The sequence below is a fragment of the Salmo trutta genome, unplaced genomic scaffold, assembly GCF_901001165.1.
Source record: "Salmo trutta unplaced genomic scaffold, fSalTru1.1, whole genome shotgun sequence".
Taxonomy (NCBI): Eukaryota; Metazoa; Chordata; class Actinopteri; order Salmoniformes; family Salmonidae; genus Salmo; species Salmo trutta.
The window spans coordinates 576,046-599,737 of NW_021822576.1; the positions used below are offsets into that span (position 1 = coordinate 576,046).

The 23,692-nt window shown below is 49.1% G+C and overlaps 1 protein-coding gene and 1 long non-coding RNA gene across 3 annotated transcripts; both read left to right on the forward strand.

Annotated features, from left to right (window-relative positions):
* The first annotated feature begins 1,900 nt into the window (after positions 1 to 1,900).
* Positions 1,901 to 22,091, forward strand: LOC115182778 (E3 ubiquitin-protein ligase MARCH7). 2 transcript variants are annotated; one of them, XM_029744226.1, is made up of 8 exons: positions 1,901 to 2,467; positions 11,400 to 11,450; positions 11,584 to 11,657; positions 15,262 to 15,978; positions 16,603 to 16,783; positions 18,627 to 18,774; positions 19,992 to 20,057; positions 21,786 to 22,091. In XM_029744226.1, the coding sequence occupies exons 1-8, from the start codon at positions 2,381 to 2,383 to the stop codon at positions 22,067 to 22,069; spliced, it is 1,608 nt and encodes a 535-aa protein (XP_029600086.1). In that variant the 5' UTR covers positions 1,901 to 2,380; the 3' UTR covers positions 22,070 to 22,091. The 2 variants fall into 2 exon arrangements, with proteins under 2 accessions (XP_029600086.1, XP_029600088.1); XM_029744228.1 differs by having other exon boundaries at positions 19,992 to 20,036.
* On the forward strand, positions 8,618 to 8,933 carry LOC115182791 (uncharacterized). Its single transcript, XR_003873890.1, has 2 exons — positions 8,618 to 8,667; positions 8,846 to 8,933. It is a non-coding gene; the product is annotated as an uncharacterized LOC115182791 (long non-coding RNA).
* Positions 22,092 to 23,692: the final 1,601 nt, after the last annotated feature.

Genomic DNA, 23,692 nt, shown 5'->3' on the forward strand with positions numbered 1-23,692 from the left:
ATGTTATTGGTCTCGTGGTTAGCAGATGTTATTGGTCCATGGTTAGCAGATGTTATTGGTCTCGTGGTTAGCAGATGTTATTGGTCCATGGTTAGCAGATGTTATTGGTCTCGTGGTTAGCAGATGTTATTGGTCTCATGGTTAGCAGATGTTATTGGTCTCGTGGTTAGCAGATGTTATTGGTCCGTGGTTAGCAGATGTTATTGGTCTCGTGGTTAGCAGATGTTATTGGTCACAGGGTTAGCAGATGTTATTGGTCCATGGTTAGCAGATGTTATTGGTCTCGTGGTTAGCAGATGTTATTGGTCTCGTGGTTAGCAGATGTTATTGGTCTCGTGGTTAGCAGATGTTATTGGTCTCGTGGTTAGCAGATGTTATTGGTCCATGGTTAGCAGATGTTATTGGTCTCGTGGTTAGCAGATGTTATTGGTCTCATGGTTAGCAGATGTTATTGGTCTCGTGGTTAGCAGATGTTATTGGTCCGTGGTTAGCAGATGTTATTGGTCTCGTGGTTAGCAGATGTTATTGGTCACAGGGTTAGCAGATGTTATTGGTCCATGGTTAGCAGATGTTATTGGTCTCGTGGTTAGCAGATGTTATTGGTCTCGTGGTTAGCAGATGTTATTGGTCTCGTGGTTAGCAGATGTTATTGGTCTCGTGGTTAGCAGATGTTATTGGTCTCGTGGTTAGCAGATGTTATTGGTCTCGTGGTTAGCAGATGTTATTGGTCTCGTGGTTAGCAGATGTTATTGGTCCGTGGTTAGCAGATGTTATTGGTCTCGTGGTTAGCAGATGTTATTGGTCTCGTGGTTAGCAGATGTTATTGGTCTCGTGGTTACTTGGTCATGGTTAGCAGATGTTATTGGTCCATGGTTAGCAGATGTTATTGGTCTTGTGGTTAGCAGATGTTATTGGTCTCGTGGTTAGCAGATGTTATTGGTCTCGTGGTTAGCAGATGTTATTGGTCTCGTGGTTAGCAGATGTTATTGGTCTCGTGGTTAGCAGATGTTATTGGTCTCGTGGTTAGCAGATGTTATTGGTCTCGTGGTTAGCAGATGTTATTGGTCTCGTGGTTAGCAGATGTTATTGGTCTCGTGGTTAGCAGATGTTATTGGTCTCGTGGTTAGCAGATGTTATTGGTCTCGTGGTTAGCAGATGTTATTGGTCCGTGGTTAGCAGATGTTATTGGTCCGTGGTTAGCAGATGTTATTGGTCCGTGGTTAGCAGATGTTATTGGTCTCGTGGTTAGCAGATGTTATTGGTCTCGTGGTTAGCAGATGTTATTGCAGGTGTAGCGAAAAAACTCATTCCAGGGTTTTACTTTTATTCTTTATTTTCTACATTGTATTATAATAGTGAAGACATCAACACTATTAAATAACACATATGGAATCATGTAGCAACCAAAAAAAGTGTTAAACAAATCATCTTAAAAGTAGCCAGCCTTTGCCTTGATGACAGCTCTGCACACTCTTGGCATTCTCTCAACCAGCTTCATAAGTCATCAAGGCAAAGGGTGGCTACTTTGAAGAATCTCACATATAAAATATTTTAATTTGTTTTACACTTTTTTTGGTTACTGCATGTTTCCATATGTGTTTTTTTTTACGTTTTGAAGTCTTCACTATTATTCTACAATGTAGAAAATAGTAAAAATAAAGAAACACGCTTGAATCATCGGATTGTCATTCTAGATCATCGGATTGTCATTCTAGATTCGTTCTAGATCATCGGAATGTCATTCTAGATTTGTTCTAGATCATCGGAATGTCATTCTAGATCATCTGATTGTCATTCTAGATTCTAGAATGTGTAGAATTGCAGGAAGTAATTTTTTGGGGGTTAGGGTTAGGGCCCACCCGCCAACAAATGTCTGGCTACGCTGCTGGTTTGGGTGAGATGGTTTTGGACTAGACTGAGCATCAAACTGGAAGGACTGGGGTTGTTTTAAGGGCTAGGTAACCAGTTTGTGCAAGCTGATTATCAGTAGCCAGGCTAATTTGAGCGTTAAGCCTGATGGGCCATATGCTGATTGACCCAGAACCCTGAGTCTCCTCCCCCTCAGCCAGACACTCACCTGTTCCTCCCCAGTTACCATCACAGCTGATCTGTTTCAGATTAATCTATTATCTCTCTCTCCCTCCCTCTCTCGCTCTCTGAGTGGGGAGGGGTGTTGTTGAGTTCTGAGTTGGCATGACGATCCGACTCCCTGCCGTCCAGAGCCTTCTGTCCGTTTCCACGGTGACCTGATCCCCATTCCTGCTATTCTGTTCTCCAAGTTCCGGACCGGTGGAACACCGACTGGAACACCGACTGGATTACCGTTGTACCGCAGACGGAGTGTGTTCAGAGAGAGGGGAGTTCTGGGAAAGCAGTGAGGATGCCGGTGCAGCAGATCTCCGTGGTCCCCGCTCGGGAGATGGCCAATAACGGCCGGAGCGCCCCTCGCTCCAAAGACAAGACCGAGGTAAGCCCCTGACCCCCTAGCCCTGACCTTAACCTCTGACCCCTAGCCCTGACCTTAACCTGAACACAGACCCTGTGGAGCTCTCTGAATGAACTGGGGGTCCTTTCTGATGTGAGTGGGGAGGGGGGTTAAACAGCAGGTTGATCTGGGTGAGGAGAGGGGGAGGAGAGGAGAGAGGGAAAGATAAAGAGAGGAGGAGGAGGGAGGGGAGGGGGAGGAGGAGCATTTGGTGGAGGAGAGGCGGAGGGGGAGGAGAGGAGAGAGGGAGGTGAGGAGAGGGAAGGAGAAGAGGTGGAGGAAGGGAAGGGAAGGAGGTGAGGAGAGGAGAGGGAAGGAGAAGAGGAGAGAGGGAGGTGAGATGGAGGAGAAGAGGAGAGAGAAGAGGAGAGAGGGAGGTGAGGAGATGGAGGGAGGTGAGGAGAGGAGAAGAGGAGAGAGGGAGGTAAGGGAGGTGAGGAGAGGGAAGGAGAAGAGGGAGGGAGGTGAGAAGAGGGAAGGAGAGGAGGAGGAGGAGGAGGAGGAGGGAGGGAGGTAAGGGAGGTGAGGAGATGGAGGGAGGTGAGGAGAAGAGGTGGGAGGGAGGTAAGGAGAGGGAAGGGAAGGAGAAGGGCAGGGTTAATCCATAACTTCCTGTCTGTACCCAGTAGTGTGTCTCTGTCCTGAGGGTTAATCCATAACTTCCTATCTGTACCCAGTAGTGTGTCTCTGTCCTGAGGGTTAATCCATAACTTCCTATCTGTACCCAGTAGTGTGTCTCTGTCCTGAGGGTTAATCCATAACTTCCTATCTGTACCCAGTAGTGTGAGCTAGCTCTCTGTCCCGAGGGTTAATCCATTTTAATTCAATCCCTTTTTGACAGCATTCCTTTCGATTTTCAACAAAACCTTCCATACATTTCGGACATAGAGGTGCTGAAAGTTGAACCGTTTTGCAAACCCCACCATATCATGACACGTCCAAAAATCAATGCTTTACTATTTTTAAATAACTTAAAAGCTTACAAACAGGGTTGTCAAACTATTTCATAGTTTCTTTTGAAAAAGGTGAAACTGTTTGCGACAGGGTATACTAATGCTTAGGCGTAGTGGAGGAGGAATCAGACACAGGAAGCAGCGATGCGGGTGATGGCTTTTAATGAGCGACAGAGCAAAAACACCTGCCATCCCAAATAGCGATCTCAGCGCACACAAAAATCAAAGTGCCCCAAACACAGGGGACAAAACACAGTGAGCGACAACCCACGCACTAGCGCTAAATACAACACAGCGCGTAACAAAGCAACCAACAGAGAAACAATCCCGCACAAAGAGCAGGCGGGCCAGCTAGCTCATATAGCCCCGCTAATCAACCCAACTAAGGACAGGTGCAAACAATAACAGAAAGGGGGAAAACAATAAGGAATCAGTGGCAGCTAGTAGGCCGGTGACGACGACCTCCGAGCAGGAGGGGGCGCCACCTTCCGTGGGAGTCGTGACAGTATACTAATGTAAAAATGAAAGAATCTAAATCACACATGTTTGTACACACGTTATTACACCCCAGTGAGAATGAATACAGACATTTCTCCTGACTGTAAAAGATGTACCTCTGAAAGTGGAACCTTTATGCATGTATTTAGGAGTTGTAGAGAGATGAACAGATATCTCCAATCTATACATACTACTGTAGAGAACATACTGGATATACAGTATGATATTAACCCATTAACCTGTGGTGTCTATCTCCAATCTATACATACTGCTGTACATAACATACTGGATATACAGTATGATATTAACCCTGTGGTGTCTATCTCCAATCTATACATACTGCTGTACAGAACATACTGGATATACAGTATGATATTAACCCATTAACCTGTGGTGTCTATCTCCAATCTATACATACTGCTGTACATACAGTATGATATTAACCCATTAACCTGTGGTGTCTATCTCCAATCTATACATACTACTGTAGAGAACATACTGGACATACAGTATGATATTAACCCTGTGGTGTCTATCTCCAATCTATACATACTGCTGTACAGAACATACTGGACATACAGTATGATATTAACCCATTAACCTGTGGTGTCTATCTCCAATCTATACATACTGCTGTACAGAACATACTGGACATACAGTATGATATTAACCCTGTGGTGTCTATCTCCAATCTATACATACTGCTGTACAGAACATACTGGACATACAGTATGATATTAACCCATTAACCTGTGGTGTCTATCTCCAATCTATACATACTGCTGTACAGAACATACTGGATATACAGTATGATATTAACCCTGTGGTGTCTATCTCCAATCTATACATACTACTGTACAGAACATACTGGACATACAGTATGATATTAACCCATTAACCCTGTGGTGTCTATCTCCAATCTATACATACTACTGTACAGAACATACTGGACATACAGTATGATATTAACCCATTAACCCTTGTCTCTATCTTCTTCATGTCCAGCAGAACTTTGTTTTTGATCCTGACAGAGAACACGTGTTTATGACATCACATACTGTGATCCTGACAGAGAACACGTGTTTATGACATCACATACTGTGATCCTGACAGAGAACACGTGTTTATGACATCACATACTGTGATCCTGACAGAGAACACATGTTTATGACATCACATACTGTGATCCAGACAGAGAACACTTGTTTATTTGTTATTTCACCTTTATTTAACCAGGTAGGCCAGTTGAGAACAAGTTCTCATTTACAACTGCGACCTGGCCAAGATAAAGCAAAGCAGTGGGACACAAACAACAACACAGAGTTACACATGGAATAAACAAACATACAGTCAATAGCACAATAGAAAAAAATCTATATACAGTGTGTGTAAATGAGGTAAGATTAGGGAGGTAAGGCAATAAATAGGCCTTAGTGGCGAAGCAATTACAATTTAGCAAATTAACACTGGAATGATAGATGTGCAGAAGATGAATGTGCAAGTAGAAATACTGGGGTGCAAAGGAGAAAAAAATACAAAAATATGGGGATGAGGTAGTTGGATGGGCTATTTACAGATGGGCTATGTACAGGTGCAATGATCTGACAGCTGATCCGGACAACAGGCCCTCCGATTTGACACACTGAACTCTATCCGAGAAGTAGTTGGTGAACCAGGCGAGGCAGTCATTTGAGAAACCAAGGCTGTTGGGTCTGCCGATAAGAATGTGGTGATTGACAGAGTCGAAAGCCTTGGCCAGGTCGATGAAGATGGCTGCACAGTACTGTCTTTTATCAATGACGGTTATGATATCGTTTAGGACCTTGAACGTGGCTGAGGTGCACCCATGACCAGCTCTGAAACCAGATTGCATAGCGGAGAAGGTGCGGTGGGATTCGAAATGGTCGGTAATCTGTTTGTTGACTTGGCTTTCGAAGACCTTAGAAAGGCGTTGTAGGATGGATATAGGTATAACAGTTTGGGTCTAGAGTGTCTCCCCCTTTGAAGAGGGGGATGACCGTGGCAGCTTTCCAATCTTTGGGAATCTCAGACTATACGAAAGAGAGGTTGAACAGGCTAGTAATAGGGGATGCAACAATTTCGGCAGATAATTTTAGAAAGTAAGGGTCCAGATTGTCTAGCCCAGCTGATTTGTAGGGGTCCAGATTTTGCAGCTCTTTCAGAACATCAGCTATTTGGATTTGGGTGAAGGAGAAATGGGGGAGGCTTGGGTGAGTTTCTGTGGGGGGTGGAGGGCTGTTGATCGGGGTAGGGGTAGCCAGGTGGGAAGCATGGCCAGCCGTAGAAAAATGCTTGTTGAAAATCTCAATTATAGTGGATTTATCGGTGGTGACAATGTTTCCTAGCCTCAGTGCAGTGGGCAGCTGGGAGGAGGTGCTATTATTCTCCATGGACTTTACAGTGTCCCAGAACGTTTTAGAGTTTGTGCTACAGGATGTAAATTTCTGCTTGAAAAAGCTAGCCTTGGCTTTCCTAATTGCCTGTATATTGGTTCCTAACTTCCCTGAAAAGTTGCATATCGCGGGGGCTGTTCGATGCTAATGCAGAACGCCACAGGATGTTTTTGTGCTGGTCAAGGGCAGTCAGGTCTGGAGTGAACCAAGGGCTGTATCTGTTCCTGGTTCAACATTTTTTGAATGGGGCATGCTTATTTAAGATGGTGAGGAAGGCACTTTTAAAGAATAACCAGGCATCCTCTACTGACAGGATGAGGTCAATATCATTCCAGGTTACCCGGGCCAGGTCGATTAGAAAGGCCTGCTCGCTGAAGTGTTTTAGGGAGCGTTTGACAGTGATGAGTGGAGGTCGTTTGACCTCTGAACCATTACGGTTGCAGGCAATGAGGCAGTGATCGCTGAGATCTTGGTTGAAAACAGCAGAGGTGTATTTAGAGGGCACGTTGGTTAGGATGATATCTATGAGGGTGCCCTTGTTTACGGATTTGGGGTTGTACATGGTGGGTTCATTGATAATTTGTGTGAGATTGAGGGCATCAAGCTTAGATTGTAGGATGGCCAAGGTGTTAAGCATGTCCCAGTTTAGGTCACCTAGCATCACAAGCTCTGAAGATAGATGGGGGCAATAAATTCACATATGGTGTCCAGGGCACAGCTGGGGGCTGAGGGAGGTCTATAGCAGGCGGCAACAGTGAGAGACTTCTGGAAAGGTGGATTTTTAATAGTAGAAGCTCGAATTGTTTGGGTACAGACCTGGATAGTAAGATAGAACTCTGCAGGCTATCTCTGCAGTAGATTGCAACACCGCCCCCTTTGGCAGTTCTATCTTGTCGGAAAATGTTATAGTTAGGGATGGAAATTTCAGGGTTTTTGGTGGCCTTCCTAAGCCAGGATTCAGACACGGCTAGGACATCCGGGTTGGCAGAGTGTCCTAAAGCAGTGAATAAAACAAACTTAGGGAGCAGGCTTCTAATGTTAATATGCATGAAACCAAGGCTTTTACGGTTACAGAAGTCAACAAATGAGAGCGCCTGGGGAGTGGGAGTGGAGCTGGGGGCTACAGGGCCTGGATTAACCTCTACATCACCAGAGGACCAGAGGAGGAGTAGGATAAGGGTACGGTTAAAGGCTATAAGAACCTGGGGAATGGGAGTGGTGCTGGGGGCTGCAGGGCCTGGGTTAACCTCTACATCACCAGAGGAGGAGTAGGATAAGGGTACGGCTGAAGGCTATAAGAACTGGTCGTCTAGTACGTTTGGAACAGAGAGTAAAAGGAGCAGGTTTCTGGGCGCGATAGCATAGATTCAAGGCATAATGTACAGACAAAGGTAAGGTAGGATGTGAGTACATTGGAGGTAAACCTAGGCATTGAGCAATGATGAGAGAGATATAGTCTCTAGAGACATTTAAACCAGGTGATGTCATCGCATATCTAGGAGGTGGAACAACATGGTTGGTTAAGGCATATTGAGCAGGGCTAGAGGCTCTACAGTGAAATAAGACAGTAATCACTAACCAGGACAGTAATGGACAAGGCATATTGATATTAGAGAGAGGCATGCGTAGCCAAGTGATCATATGGGTCCAGTGAGTGGTTGGGCTGGCTGATTCAGACAGCTAGCAGGCCGGGGCTAGCAAGCTAGCAGAAGGGCCTTAGAGGGACGTCTCGACGGAGGAAAGTCTGTTTTGGCCTCCGCGTGCGGTGACGTCGATAGACCAGTCGTGATGGATTAGTAGGGTTCCGAGTAGCAGAGGGGTCCAATATAGTGGCCCAAGAAATTGGCCGATGGATCTATACAGCTAACAGTCCAATATGCTCTAGACAGCTAGCGAGCCATGGCTTGCAGCTAGCGGGCCGCGGCTAGCAGAAGGGCATTCTGCGGACGTTGCGATGTAGGGGCCAGTTTAGTACCCCCTCGAGTAGATTACGTCGTAGCCCAGTCGTGAAGGATCGGCGGGGTTCCGAGCCCCGTACCAGCAGTAGAAGGGGTCTGGGTATTGTAACCCAGGACTGGCTGATGGGCCTCTTCAGCTAGCCGGGAGAATGGGCCTAGCATGGGCTAGCTCCATGCTAATTGGTGCTTGCTTCGGGACCGACGTTAGCCAGGAGTAGTCACTCGGATAGCAGCTAGCTAGCTGCGATGATCCAGGTGAAAAGGTCCAGAGCTGGCGGTAGGAATCCAGGGATATGGAAGGAAAATAGGTCTGGTTTGAGTCGCGTTGTACAAACTGGCAAGAGCTTTCCGAGCTAAAGGTTAGCTGATGACCGCTAGCGGTGGCTAGCTGACTACTAGCTAGTGAGCTGGCTAACTTCTGTTGGGGGATTCTGGTTCCGAGGTAAAGGTTAGCTGATGACCGCTAGCGGTGGCTAGCTGACTACTAGCTAGTGAGCTGGCTAACTTCTGTTGGGGGATTCTGGTTCCGAGCTAAAGGTTAGCTGATGACCGCTAGCGGTGGCTAGCTGACTACTAGCTAGTGAGCTGGCTAACTTCTGTTGGGGGATTCTGGTTCCGAGGTAAAGGTTAGCTGATGACCGCTAGCGGTGGCTAGCTGACTACTAGCTAGTGAGCTGGCTAGCTTCTGTTGGGGGATTCCGGTTCCGAGGTAAAGGTTAGCTGATGACCGCTAGCGGTGGCTAGCTGACTACTAGCTAGTGAGCTGGCTAGCTTCTGTTGGGGGATTCCGGTTCCGAGGTAAAGGTTAGCTGATGACCGCTAGCGGTGGCTAGCTGACTACTAGCTAGTGAGCTGGCTAGCTTCTGTTGGGGGATTCTGGTTCCGAGCTAAAGGTTAGCTGATGACCGCTAGCGGTGGCTAGCTGACTACTAGCTAGTGAGCTGGCTAGCTTCTGTTGGGGGATTCTGGTTCCGAGGTAAAGGTTAGCTGATGACCGCTAGCGGTGGCTAGCTGACTACTAGCTAGTGAGCTGGCTAACTTCTGTTGGGGGATTCCGGTTCCGAGGTAAAGGTTAGCTGATGACCGCTAGCGGTGGCTAGCTGACTACTAGCTAGTGAGCTGGCTAGCTTCTGTTGGGGGATTCCGGTTCCGAGGTAAAGGTTAGCTGATGACCGCTAGCGGTGGCTAGCTGACTACTAGCTAGTGAGCTGGCTAACTTCTGTTGGGGGATTCTGGTTCCGAGGTAAAGGTTAGCTGATGACCGCTAGCGGTGGCTAGCTGACTACTAGCTAGTGAGCTGGCTAGCTTCTGTTGGGGGATTCTGGTTCCGAGGTAAATAAAAGTACTTTATGATAAAAACAGCTCCAGATGAGGCGGGTTGCAGGAGAGGATTTAGAAGTTGAGGTTTAGAAAAATAAATATATAAAAAATATATGAATAAAAATATATATACACGGGACACGACAAGACGAAGGACAAAGACGACTGACTGCTACCGCCATCTTGGATGTACATGGATGAGTGATGGCCGAGCGGGCAGAGGCAAGACGCAGTAGATGGTATAAAATACAGTATATACTGTACATGGATGAGTGATGGCCGAGCGGCAGAGGCAAGATGCAGTAGATGGTATAAAATACAGTATATACTGTACATATGAGATGAGTAATGTAGGATATGTAGACATTATTAAAGTGGTGTTATTTAAAGTGACTAGTGATGCATTTATTAAATCCATTTATTAAATTTATTAAAGTGGCCAGAGATTTGAGTCTGTATGTTTGGCAGCAGCCTCTCTATGTTAGTGACGGCTGTTTATCAGTCTGATGGTCTGGAGATAGAAGCTGTTTATCAGTCTGATGGTCTGGAGATAGAAGCTGTTTATCAGTCTGATGGTCTGGAGATAGAAGCTGTTTATCAGTCTGATGGTCTGGAGATAGAAGCTGTTTATCAGTCTGATGGTCTGGAGATAGAAGCTGTTTACCAGTCTGATGGTCTGGAGATAGAAGCTGTTTATCAGTCTGATGGCCTGGAGATAGAAGCTGTTTATCAGTCTGATGGTCTGGAGATAGAAGCTGTTTTTCAGTCTCTCGGTCCCAGCTTTGATGCACCTGTACTGACCTCTCCTTCTGGATGGTAGCAGGTGAACAGGAAGTGGCTCGGGTAGTGATGATGCACCTGTAGTGACCTCTCCTTCTGGATGGTAGCAGGTGAACAGGAAGTGGCTCGGGTAGTGATGATGCACCTGTAGTGACCTCTCCTTCTATGTGGTAGCGGGGTGAACAGGAAGTGGCTCGGGTGGTTGTTGTCCTGTGACATCGGGTGGTGATTTAGTAGTTTATGTAAAACCTTTAAACTAACACTGAACTGTTTCTAAATTCCACATCTCTCTCTCTCTCTTCTCTCTCTTCTCTCTCTTCTCTCTCTTCTCTCTCTTCTCTCTCTTCTCTCCTCTCTCTTCTCTCTCTTCTCTCCTCTCTCTTCTCTCTCTTCTCTCTCTACCTCTCCTCTCTCTCTCTCTCTCTCTCTCTCTCTCTCTCTCTCTCTCTCTCTCTTCTCTCTTCTCTCTTCTCTCTCTTCTCTCTCCTCTCTCCTCTCTCCTGTCTCTCTCTCCTCTCTCTCTCTCTCTCTCTCTCTCTCTCTCTCTCTCTCTCTCTCTCTCTCTCTCTCTCTTCTCTCTCTTCTCTCTCTCCTCTCTCTCTCTCTCTTCTCTCTCTTCTCTCTCTCTCTTCTCTCCTCTCTCTCTCTTCCCTCTCTACCTCTTCTCTCTCTCTCTCCCTCTCTCTTCCCTCTCTCTCTCTTCTCTCTCTCTCTTCCCTCTCTACCTCTTCTCTCTCTCTCTCCCTCTCTCTCTCTCTCTCTCTCCCTCTCCCTCTCCCTCTCTCTCTCTCTCTCTCTCTCTCCCTCTCTCTCTCTCTCTCTCTCTCCCTCTCTCTCTCTCTCTCTTCTCTCTCTCTCTCTCTTCCCTCTCTCCCTCTCTCTCTCTTCCCTCTCTCTCTTCCCTCTCTACCTCTTCTCTCTATCTCTCTCTCTCTTCCCTCTGTACCTCTTCTCTCGCTCTCTCTTCTCTCTCTCCTCTCTCTCCCTCCAGAGTACTAAAGGTCCAGGTCGGTCAGGTAGTCGATCCAGCAACATCTTGAAGGTATTGATTGGTTGATTGTTTGGTTGATTGTTTGATTGGTCGACAGCAGTCACTGCTGATTGGTTAGAGGTGAAAGACGTGTGCTGTGATTGGTTGTTGAAGTGAAGGAGTGTCCTGTGATTGGTTGTTACAGGCCAGCAGTTCTACGACGGGATTGGCTCCTGGCAGTGTTTCCAGGACAACTCCCTCCTCTCAGGACATCTGCAGGTGAGACTGTTACCCAGCGGTGCCTTCAGTTGGCTTGAACGTTTACTAAGTTGCGGAACGGTTTGTACTGAACGACACGTTTCCCCAAAACGTTTATTTATTTTTTAAACATACATTTTTTATTAAAGAGCACATAAAGAACATGTACCATACATACCCAACTTATCTTCTCTGTCTTTACTAAGGAGCGTAGCTACATTCACATGTTAAGGGTACATTTTTGGCTGTATGGAGCAAATATACTGCTCAAAAAAATAAAGGGAACACTAAAATAACACATCCTAGATCTGAATGAATGAAATAATCTCATTAAATACTTTTATCTTTACATAGTTGAATGTGCTGACAACAAAATCACAAAAATAATCAATGGAAATCCAATTTATCAACCCATGGAGGTCTGGATTTGGAGTCACACTCAAAATGAAAGTGGAAAACCACACTACAGGCTGATCCAACTTTGATGTAATGTCCTTAAAACAAGTCAAAATGAGGCTCAGTAGTGTGTGTGGCCTCCACGTGCCTGTATGACCTCCCTACAACGTCTGGGCATGCTCCTGATGAGGTGGCGGATGGTCTCCTGAGGGATCTCCTCCCAGACCTGGACTAAAGCATCCGCCAACTCCTGGACAGTCTGTGGTGCAACAGCATGTGAAATGTATTGTCAATCAGTGTTGCTTCCTAAGTGGACAGTTTGATTTCACAGAAGTGTGATTGACTTGGAGTTACATTGTGTTGTTTAAGTGTTCCCTTTATTTTTTTTGAGCAGTGTATTTCAAGAGTCTGAATAAGTATACATTTTAAATTATAAAGCCACACAAAAAAACAACAGAAACAAACAAAAAGCCCATAAATTATAGTATAGGACGATATACCAGGAACTCTGATCAGACACCTTCATATCTATGTTGCAAGATTGATGTAATTCTCTCCAAGTCAGTCCCCCACATAGACCTGACCACATGTCTTTTTGAAGGTGCATGTTCATTTTTCCAGCATTTTGTTAAACATTTCAGTTTATCAGGGCTCATTAAAAAAAGGATGTAGTACTTTGGATTGAAACTCCCTTGTTTGGTTTCCATGTAGTGGCTTTATATAGTGTTTTCCATATGTTTCCCCAGCTCTCCTCTGATATCTACACCTTTATCATCCCAACAAAACTGTAGGTCAAAGATTTGATGAATTAGTCCAGCAATAAGATCCCAATTATGAGTATAAATCCAGGCAGTTTCCAGTCCTTAAGAAGAAGGGGTCGCTTCAGTAGTCAATGTGGACTGGTAGATTTAAACTACTTCTCAGGCCTTGGGTCCTGTCTCTCACTCCTTCTGGGCTCAACATTTTGCCACATAGTCTGCATATTTTTACGGACCCTTGTCCTCGGTTTTGGAAGGTGGTGTAACCCCAATGGAGAGCAGGAAGGACTCGGCATCAGGTACAGAATCCAAGATGTGGGTCTTACTCTCATGGGTGACGCTCAGCTTAGCAGGGAACATCAGAGAGTATGTCATGTTTTGGGCTGCCAGTTCTCTCTCGATCCCGTTGTAATCTTTCCTCTTCCGCTAATAGCTCTGCAGAATAGTCATTGAAGATAGATACGCGTTTTGTCTTTTGTAGAATAGTTCTCCCTTGGTTCTCGACAGCTGCATTATATCCTGTTTCGTTGAGAAGTTGAGAAGGCGCGCGATGATAGCGCTGGGTCTCTGTGTGTCCTTCGCTCCGGTCTGCAGGTGCGGTTCTGTGGGCATCTGTGTGTCCTTCGCCCCGGGCCTTCTCTGGGCTGCAGGTGCGGTTCTGTGGGCCTCTGTGTGTCCTTCGCTCTGGGCCTTCTCTGGGCTGCAGGTGCGGTTCTGTGGGCCCACTCTACGACCAAAGGTGTAGCAGTATCGAGTTCCAAGATCTCCCTCAGCATCTTGCCCCCTTTCTAAATTTATTACGACCCCCAAAATTCAATTATTATTATGATGCGAAAAGTTTTACAACAAGTCTCCCTTCTTTTGCAATTCCTCCAGCTGGCCCTTCAGGTAGCTAACAGCCTGGTCTGGTTGATTCCTCTAGCTGGCCCTTCAGGGAGCTAACAGCCTGGTCTGGTTGATTCCTCTAGCTGGCCCATCAGGTAGCTAACAGCCTGGTCTGGTTGATTGCTCTAGCTGGCCCATCCCTGAACCAGTCCCTGAACCAGTCCCTGACCTCGTCCCTGACCTCGTCCCTGAACCAGTCCCTGAACCAGTCCCTGAACCAGTCCCTGAACTCATCCCTGAACCAGTCCCTGAACTCATCCCTGAACTCGTCCCTGAACCAGTCCCTGAACTCGTCCCTGAACCAGTCCCTGAACTCATCCCTGAACCAGTCCCTGAACTCGTCCCTGAACCCGTCCCTGAACCCGTCCCTGAACCCGTCCCTGAACCCGTCCCTGAACTCGTCCCTGAACTCGTCCCTGAACCCGTCCCTGAACCAGTCCCTGAACCAGTCCCTGAACCAGTCCCTGAACCAGTCCCTGAACACGTCCCTGAACCCTTCCCTGAACCAGTCCCTGAACCCTTCCCTGAACCAGTCCCTGAACCAGTCCCTGAACACGTCCCTGAACTCGTCCCTGAACCAGTCCCTGAACCAGTCCCTGAACACGTCCCTGAACTCGTCCCTGAACCCTTCCCTGAACCAGTCCCTGAACCCTTCCCTGAACCAGTCCCTGAACCAGTCCCTGAACACGTCCCTGAACACGTCCCTGAACACGTCCCTGAACCAGTCCCTGAACCAGTCCCTGAACCCGTCCCTGAACCCGTCCCTGAACCCGTCCCTGAACCCGTCCCTGAACCCGTCCCTGAACCCGTCCCTGAACTCGTCCCTGAACCCGTCCCTGAACTCGTCCCTGAACTCGTCCCTGAACTCGTCCCTGAACCAGTCCCTGAACACGTCCCTGAACACGTCCCTGAACTCGTCCCTGAACCAGTCCCTGAACCAGTCCCTGAACACGTCCCTGAACTCGTCCCTGAACCAGTCCCTGAACACGTCCCTGAACCAGTCCCTGAACCAGTCCCTGAACACGTCCCTGAACTCGTCCCTGAACTCTGTGCCAGTAAAATGTTTTTATGTGCTATAATTCAGTCAGTATCTGATGGATTCTAAAAATGATCCATTTATTAGAATGCTAAAACCTTGTAACAATTTTGATGTCCATTCCTACTGTTACCCAGGGATACTGTTACCCAGGGATACTGTTACCCAGGGATACTGTTACCCAGGGATTCTGTTACCCAGGGATTCTGTTACCCAGGGATACTGTTACCCAGGGGTACCGTTACCCAGGGATTCTGTTACCCAGGGATTCTGTTACCCAGGGATACTGTTACCCAGGGATACTGTTACCCAGGGATACTGTTACCCAGGGATACTGTTACCCAGGGATACTGTTACCCAGGGATACTGTTACCCAGGGATTCAGTTACCCAGGGATTCTGTTACCCAGGGATAGTATTACCCAGGGATTCTGTTACCCAGGGATACTGTTACCCAGGGATACAATTTCCCTCATACTGTCTTTTCATCTCTCCATCTCTCCATCCCTCCCCCTCCGTGTGTGTGTGTGTGTGTGTGTGTGTGTGTGTAGGCCGGTGCCGCTGGGTCGTGTAGAGGAAGGTTGTTACACAGCAGTGATGAAGCTGAGCAGTGCGGCATTAGGCTCCTCCCAGACCGCGTTAGGCTCCTCCCAGCAGGGCCAAACCAGGAAGAAGAAGAAACCAAACAGGAAGAGAGACTCTTGCTCCGCCCCCGACGCCCCAGCGCCCGCACAAGATGACCCGGTCCAACACAGTGACGACCGCGGCGAGAGGAGAGGGGAGAGGAGAGGGGAGAGGAGGAGGGAGAGGAGAGGGGAACACCCCCGCCACCGTAGCGCCGCCCCTCCTGAATCTGATTCGTCGTCGGACGGGGAGGCGGGGCGGGAGGCCAGAAGCTGGAGCAGGGAGAAAGCCAAGAGGGGGCGACGCCGCAGTGGGAGTAGCAGGGAGAGGGGAGAGGGGATGGGGCTGCAGTCTGTAGGGTCCGACGAGGGGAAGGAGAACCGAGAGAAAGAGGTTCCTCTGGAGAACGGTTCCGGAGGAGGAGGAGGGGAGGAGAGGAGGCGGAGCTCCCAGCGCAGGGAGGGGGCGGGGTCTACGTTCCGTAGCCCATCATTGGCTGAGGATGGAGAGGGGGAGGGACAGATCACTAAGAATTACCAGGAGACCGGGTCAGTGGGTGGAGACATGTCCGCTCTGTCGCCACGGAGACATGGGGGCTGCAACGCCCCCGAAGACTGCTCCGATGACGAGCCAGAAGTCTGCAGGTAGGTAGTTTTGTTCATCTCTGTGTGTGTGTGTGTTCATCTCTGTGTGTGTTTCTGTGTGTGTGTGTGTGTGTGTGTGTGTGTGTGTTCATCTGTGTGTGTGTGTGTGTTCATCTCTGTGTGTGTGTGTGTGTTCATCTCTGTGTGTGTGTGTGTGTGTTCATCTCTGTGTGTGTGTGTGTGTTCATCTCTGTGTTTCTCTGTGTGTGTGTGTGCGTGTGCGTGCGTGCGTGCGTGCGTGTGTGTGTGTGTGTGTGTGTGTGCGCGTGCATGCGTGTGTGTGTGTATATGTGTGTGTGTGTGTTCATCTCTCTGTGTGTGTGTGTGTGTGTGTGTGCGTGTGTGCGTGTGCGCGTGTGTGCGTGTGTGTGTGTGCGTGTGTGTGTGCACGTGTGTGTGTGTGTTCATCTCTCTCTCTCTGTGTGTGTGTGTGTGTGTGTGTGTGTGTGTGTGTGTGTGTGTGTGTGTGTGTGTGTGTGTGTGTGTGTGTGTGTGTGTGTGTGCGTGTGTGTGCACGTGCGTGCGTGCGTGTGTGTGTGTTCATCTCTCTGTGTGTGTGTGTATATGTGCGTGTGTGTATGTGTGTGTGTGTGTTCATCTCTCTCTCTCTGTGTGTGTGTGTAGGATCTGCCACTGTGAAGGAGATGAGGACTGTGCTCTGATCACCCCATGCCGCTGTACAGGCAGCATGAGGTCTGTTCACCAGGACTGTCTGAACCAGTGGATCAAATCATCAGACACACACTGCTGTGAGCTCTGCCAATACCACTTCATTATGGAGGCTCACCTGAAACCTCTACGTAAGGTACACACACCTCAACACACACCTCAACACATCTAACCTCAACACACACCTCAACACACACCTCAACACACCTCAACACATCTAACCTCAACACATACCTCAACACACACCTCAACACACACCTCAACACACACCTCAACACACCTCAACACATCTGACCTCAACACATCGAACCTCAACTACACACACCTCTACACAGACACCATAATGGGACAGTGGTGCTGCCCATGCTGTCACAGACACCATAATGGGACTCAGTGGTGCTGCCCATGCTGTCACAGACACCATAATGGGACTCAGTGGTGCTGTCCATGCTGTCACAGACACCATAATGGGACAGTGGTGCTGTCCATGCTGTCACAGACACCATAATGGGACAGTGGTGCTGTCCATGCTGTCACAGACACCATAATGGGACAGTGGTGCTGTCCATGCTGTCACAGACACCATAATGGGACAGTGGTGCTGTCCATGCTGTCACAGACACCATAATGGGACAGTGGAGCTGTCCATGCTGTCACAGACACCATAATGGGACAGTGGTGCTGTCCATGCTGTCACAGACACCATAATGGGACAGTGATGCTGTCCATGCTGTCACAGACACCATAATGGGACAGTGGGGCTGTCCATACTGTCACAGACACCATAATGGGACAGTGGTGCTGTCCATGCTGTCACAGACACCATAATGGGACAGTGGTGCTGTCCATGCTGTCAAAGACACCATAATGGGCCAGTGGTGCTGTCCATGCTGTCACAGACACCATAATGGGACAGTGGAGCTGTCCATGCTGTCACAGACACCATAATGGGACAGTGGAGCTGTCCATGCTGTCACAGACACCATAATAGGCCCATGCTGTCACAGACACCATAATGGGACAGTGGAGCTGTCCATACTGTCACAGACACCATAATGGGACAGTGGTGCTGTCCATGCTGTCACAGACACCATAATGGGACAGTGGAGCTGTCCATGCTGTCACAGACACCATAATGGGACAGTGGAGCTGTCCATGCTGTCACAGACACCATAATGGGCCCATGCTGTCACAGACACCATAATGGGACAGTGGAGCTGTCCATGCTGTCACAGACACCATAATGGGACAGTGGAGCTGTCCATGCTGTCACAGACACCATAATGGGACAGTGGAGCTTTCCATGCTGTCACAGACACCATAATGGGACAGTGGAGCTGTCCATGCTGTCACAGACACCATAATGGGACAGTGGAGCTGTCCATGCTGTCACAGACACCATAACGGGACAGTGGAGCTGTCCATGCTGCCACAGACACCATAATGGGCCCATGCTGTCACAGACACCATAATGGGACAGTGGAGCTGTCCATGCTGTCACAGACACCATAATGGGCCCATGCTGTCACAGACACCATGAGGGTTCAGATACATAGATAAGTGTCTATGACTCACCCTAACCCCTCGTCTCTCCCTCAGTGTCTATGACTCACCCTAACCCCTCGTCTCTCCCTCAGTGTCTATGACTCACCCTAACCCCTCGTCTCTCCCTCAGTGTCTGTGACTCACCCTAACCCCTCGTCTCTCCCTCAGTGTCTATGACTCACCCTAACCCCTCGTCTCTCCCTCAGTGTCTGTGACTCACCCTAACCCCTCGTCTCTCCCTCAGTGTCTATGACTCACCCTAACCCCTCGTCTCTCCCTCAGTGTCTGTGACTCACCCTAACCCCTCGTCTCTCCCTCAGTGTCTATGACTCACCCTAACCCCTCGTCTCTCCCTCAGTGTCTGTGACTCACCCTAACCCCTCGTCTCTCCCTCAGTGTCTATGACTCACCCTAACCCCTCGTCTCTCCCTCAGTGGGAGAAGCTCCAGATGTCGACCAGTGAGAGGAGGAAGATCTTGTGCTCTGTGATGTTCCACCTGGTGGCCGTTGGTTGTGTTGTCTGGTCCGTGTTCGTCCTCGTCAACAGAACCCTCCACGAGATCAACCTGGGACGCAATACCGGTCAGTAACTACACCCTGATCTAACCTCTATACAACCCTAACCTAACCTCTATACAACCCTAACCTCTATACAACCCTAACCTAACCTCTATACAACCCTAACCTCTATACAACCCTAGCCTAACCTCTGTACAACCCTAACCTAACCTCTATACAACCCTAACCTCTATACAACCCTAACCTCTATACAACCCTAACCTAACCTCTATACAACCCTAACCTCTATACAACCCTAACCTCTATACAACCCTAACCTAACCTCTATACAACCCTAACCTAACCTCTATACAACCCTAACCCAACCTCTATACAACCCTAACCCAACCTCTATACAACCCTAACCTAACCTCTATACAACCCTAACCTAACCTCTATACAACCCTAACCTAACCTCTATACAACCCTAACCCAACCTCTATACAACCCTAACCTAACCTCTATACAACCCTAACCTAACCTCTATACAACCCTAACCTAACCTCTATACAACCCTAACCTCTATACAACCCTAACCTCTATACAACCCTAACCTCTATACAACCCTAACCTAACCTCTATACAACCACAACCCAACCTCTATACAACCCTAACCTCTATACAACCCTAACCTAACCTCTATACAACCCTAACCTAACCTCTATACAACCCTAACCTAACCTCTATACAACCCTAACCTAACCTCTATACAACCCTAATCTCTGAACAACCCTAATCTAACCTCTATACAACCCTAACCTAACCTCTATACAACCACAACCCAACCTCTATACAAGCCTAACCTAACCTCTATACAACCCTAACCTAACCTCTATACAACCCTAACCTCTATACAACCCTAACCTCTGTACAACCCTAACCTAACCTCTATACAACCCTAACCTCTATACAACCCTAACCTAACCTCTATACAACCCTAACCTCTATACAACCCTAACCTCTATACAACCCTAACCTAACCTCTATACAACCCTAACCTCTGTACAACCCTAACCTAACCTCTATACAACCCTAACCTCTGTACAACCCTAACCTAACCTCTGTACAACCCTAACCTAACCTCTATACAACCCTAACCTAACCTCTGTACAACCCTAACCTAACCTCTATACAACCCTAACCTAACCTCTATACAACCCTAACCTAACCTCTATACAACCCTAACCTAACCTCTGTACAACTCAGATGAGGAGAATATAGTAACTTTACTGTGTTTTCAGATGACATGTGGAGAATATCAGTGATGAAGTACTACACTGCTGAGGGTAAGGAGGAGGGCTCTGGGGGTAAGGAGGGTCTGGGGGGAAAAGGAGGGATCTGGGGGGATAAGGAGGGATCTGGGGGGGTAAGGAGGAGGGTTCTGGGGGGGTAAGGAGGAGGGTTCTGGGGGGGTAAGGAGGGCTCTGGGGGGGTAAGGAGGGCTCTGGGGGGGTAAGGAGGGCTCTGGGGGGGTAAGGAGGAGGGCTCTGGGGGTAAGAAGGAGGGCTCTGGGGGGGTAAGGAGGAGGGCTCTGGGGGTAAGGAGGGCTCTGGGGGGGTAAGGAGGGCGGCTCTGGGGGGGTAAGGAGGGCGGCTCTGGGGGGGTAAGGAGGAGGGCTCTGGGGGGTAAGGAGGAGGGCTCTGGGGGGGTAAGGAGGGCTCTGGGGGGGTAAGGAGGGCTCTGGGGGGGTAAGGAGGGCTCTGGGGGTAAGGAGGAGGGCTCTTGGGGGGGTAAGGAGGAGGGCTCTGGGGGGTAAGGAGGAGGGCTCTGGGGGGTAAGGAGGGCTCTGGGGGGGTAAGGAGGAGGGCTCTGGGGGGGTAAGGAGGAGGGCTCTGGGGGTAAGGAGGGCTCTGGGGGTAAGGAGGGCTCTGGGGGGGTAAGGAGGGCGGCTCTGGGGGGGTAAGGAGGAGGGCTCTGGGGGGTAAGGAGGAGGGCTCTGGGGGGTAAGGAGGGCTCTGGGGGGGTAAGGAGGGCTCTGGGGGTAAGGAGGAGGGCTCTTGGGGGGGGTAAGGAGGAGGGCTCTTGGGGGGGGTAAGGAGGAGGGCTCTGGGGGGATAAGGAGGAGGGCTCTGGGGGATAAGGAGGGATCTGGGGGGGTAAGGAGGGTTCTGGGGGGATAAGGAGGGCTCTGGGGGGTTAAGGATGAGGGCTCTGGGGGTAAGGAGGAGGGCTCTGGGGGGGTAAGGAGGGCTCTGGGGGGGTAAGGAGGAGGGCTCTGGGGGATAAGGAGGGATCTGGGGGGATAAGGAGGGATCTGGGGGGGTGAGGAGGAGGGCTCTGGGGGGGTGAGGAGGAGGAGGAGGAGGGCTCTGGGGGGGTAAGGAGGAGGGCTCTGGGGGGATAAGGAGGAGTGCTCTGGGTGGATAAGGAGGGCTCTGGGGGGATAAGGAGGAGGGCTCTGGGGGGATAAGGAGGGCTCTGGGGGGGTAAGGAGGAGGGCTCTGGGGGGATAAGGAGGAGGGCTCTGGGGGGATAAGGAGGAGGGCTCTGGGGGGTAAGGAGGAGGGCTCTGGGGGGTAAGGAGGGCTCTGAGGGGGTAAGGAGGAGGGCTCTGGGGGGCTAAGGAGGGCTCTGGGGGGGTAAGGAGGAGGGCTCTGGGGGTAAGGAGGGCTCTGGGGGGGTAAGGAGGAGGGCTCTGGGGGGTAAGGAGGAGGGCTCTGGGGGTAAGGAGGGCTCCGGGGGGGTAAGGAGGAGGGCTCTGGGGGGGTAAGGAGGAGGGCTCTGGGGGGGTAAGGAGGAGGGCTCTGGGGGGATAAGGAGGGCTCTGGGGGTAAGGAGGGTCTGGTATCAAACACAGACACAATCCCTCTTTTTCACTTGGTAGACATAACTAACCTGTATATGTGTGTGTCTCTCTCCTTCTCTACCTCTCTCTCTACCTCTCTCTCTACCTCTCTCTCTCTACCTCTCTCTCTCTACCTCTCTCTGTCTCTCTCTCTCTCTACCTCTACACCTCTCTCTCTCTCTGTCTCTCTCTCTCTCTCTACCTCTACACCTCTCTCTGTCTCTCTCTCTCTCTACCTCTCTCTCTCTAGGTGTGTTGGAGTGGCCGTTCTGGATGAAGCTGGTCATCGTGGCGATCGGCATGTCAGGCGGACTGGTGTTCATGTACATCCAGTGTAAAGTCTACTGGTTGCTATGGAGACGACTCAAAGCCTTCAATCGCATCATCACTGTGCAGAACTGCCCCGAGAAGCCGCCGCCCACCAACGCCGCGCTGGCCAATGGGAATCACCCTGAGGCCGTGGAGGTCCCGATAGGGCCCGCCCCCGAGGTCATCCAGATGGACTCCGACCTCACGGAGGAAAACCCCGTCTAACACACACACACACACACACACATACACACACACACACACACAGACATATACACACACACACACAGACACAGACAGACATCTACACACATGCGCGCACACACACAGACACACACACACACACACACACACACACACACACACACACACACACACACACACACACACACACACACAGACATATACACACACACACACACACACACACACACACACACAGACACAGACACAGACAGACATATACACACATGCGCACACACACACAGACACAGACACACACACACACACAGACACACACATGCGCGCACACACACACACACACACACACACACACACACACACACACACACACACACACACACACACAGCTCTTGGTAATGCACCCTCCCTATAGCCTATCAGAGCGTCTGTTATAGAAGCAGCTGTAGATCAGCCAATCAGAGCGTCTGTTATAGAAGCAGCTGTAGATCAGCCAATCAGAGCGTCTGTTATAGAAGCAGCTGTAGATTAGCCAATCAGAGCGTCTGTTATAGAAGCAGCTGTAGATCAGCCAATCAGAGCTCCTGTTATACTCTCTCAGTATTAAATATAAACAGCCTGAGGAGTGGCTGGAACAAAACCCTGCACAGCTTGCAGCTCTCCAGGAGGAGGGTTAGAGTCCTAGATGTGTTTATGTTAGTATTTACTCTCTCTGCTGGACAGGATCGAACTCTGAATAGAAATACTGGTGAAATGTGGTATGTCTGTCTGTCTGTCTGTCTGTCTGTCTGTCTGTCTGTCTGTCTGTCTGTCTGTCTGTCTGTCTGTCACTATGATGTCTAGAAGTCTATCTGAAGAGGTCCCTGCATGTCTGTCTGCCTGCCTGCATGTCTGTCTGTCTGCCTGTCTGTCTGTCACTATGATGTCTAGAAGTCTATCTGAAGAGGTCCCTGTCTGTCTGTCTGTCTGTCTGTCTGTCTGTCTGTCTGTCTGTCTGTCTGTCTGTCTGTCTGTCTGTCTGTCTGTCTGTCTGTCTGTCTGTCTGTCTGTCTGTCACTATGATGTATAGAAGTCTATCTGAAGAGGTCCCTGTCTGTCTGTCACTGATGTCTATCTGAAGAGGTCTCTGGCTGCCTGTCTGTTTGTCTGTCTGCCTGCCTGTCTGTCTGTCTGCCTGTTTATCTGCCTGTCTCTAGAAGTCACCATTACAACCAAAAATATCCTATTCTACACTGAACTAAAATAGAAATCGCAACATGTATAGTGTTGGTCCCATGTTTCATGAACTGAAATAAAAGATCCCAGAAATGTTCTATAGGCACAAAAAGCTGATTTCTCTCAAATGTTGTGCACTCATTTGTTTACATCCCTGTTAGTGATAAGAGAATTATCTAATAAAGGTAAATGAATCAATAATCCATTATTAATTAGTAGTTATGTAGCATGGATAATGAATAATTAATGTACTGAACGGTTAGTCCCATAAGGTCTAGTAGAGGCCCGGGACAAAAGGTGTGTGTGTGTGTTTTAGTGGGCCTAAGACAACAGTAGAAATCTGTTTCACCCGACCTAGAAACTTGGAGAGACTTTGGAGAAAACAGGGAGGTACCTCCAAGGTTTCTCTAATCTCGGGGGGGGGGGGGGGGG

Bases quoted from the DNA above. Each gene is read 5' to 3' on its own strand.
- LOC115182778 (XM_029744226.1), top strand. From the start codon at position 2,381: ATGCCGGTGCAGCAGATCTCCGTGGTCCCCGCTCGGGAGATGGCCAAT. The intron at 2,468-11,399 runs GTAAGCCCCTGA...CTCTCCCTCCAG, and splicing joins GCTCCAAAGACAAGACCGAG to AGTACTAAAGGTCCAGGTCG. The intron at 18,775-19,991 runs GTCAGTAACTAC...CTGTGTTTTCAG, and splicing joins CAACCTGGGACGCAATACCG to ATGACATGTGGAGAATATCA.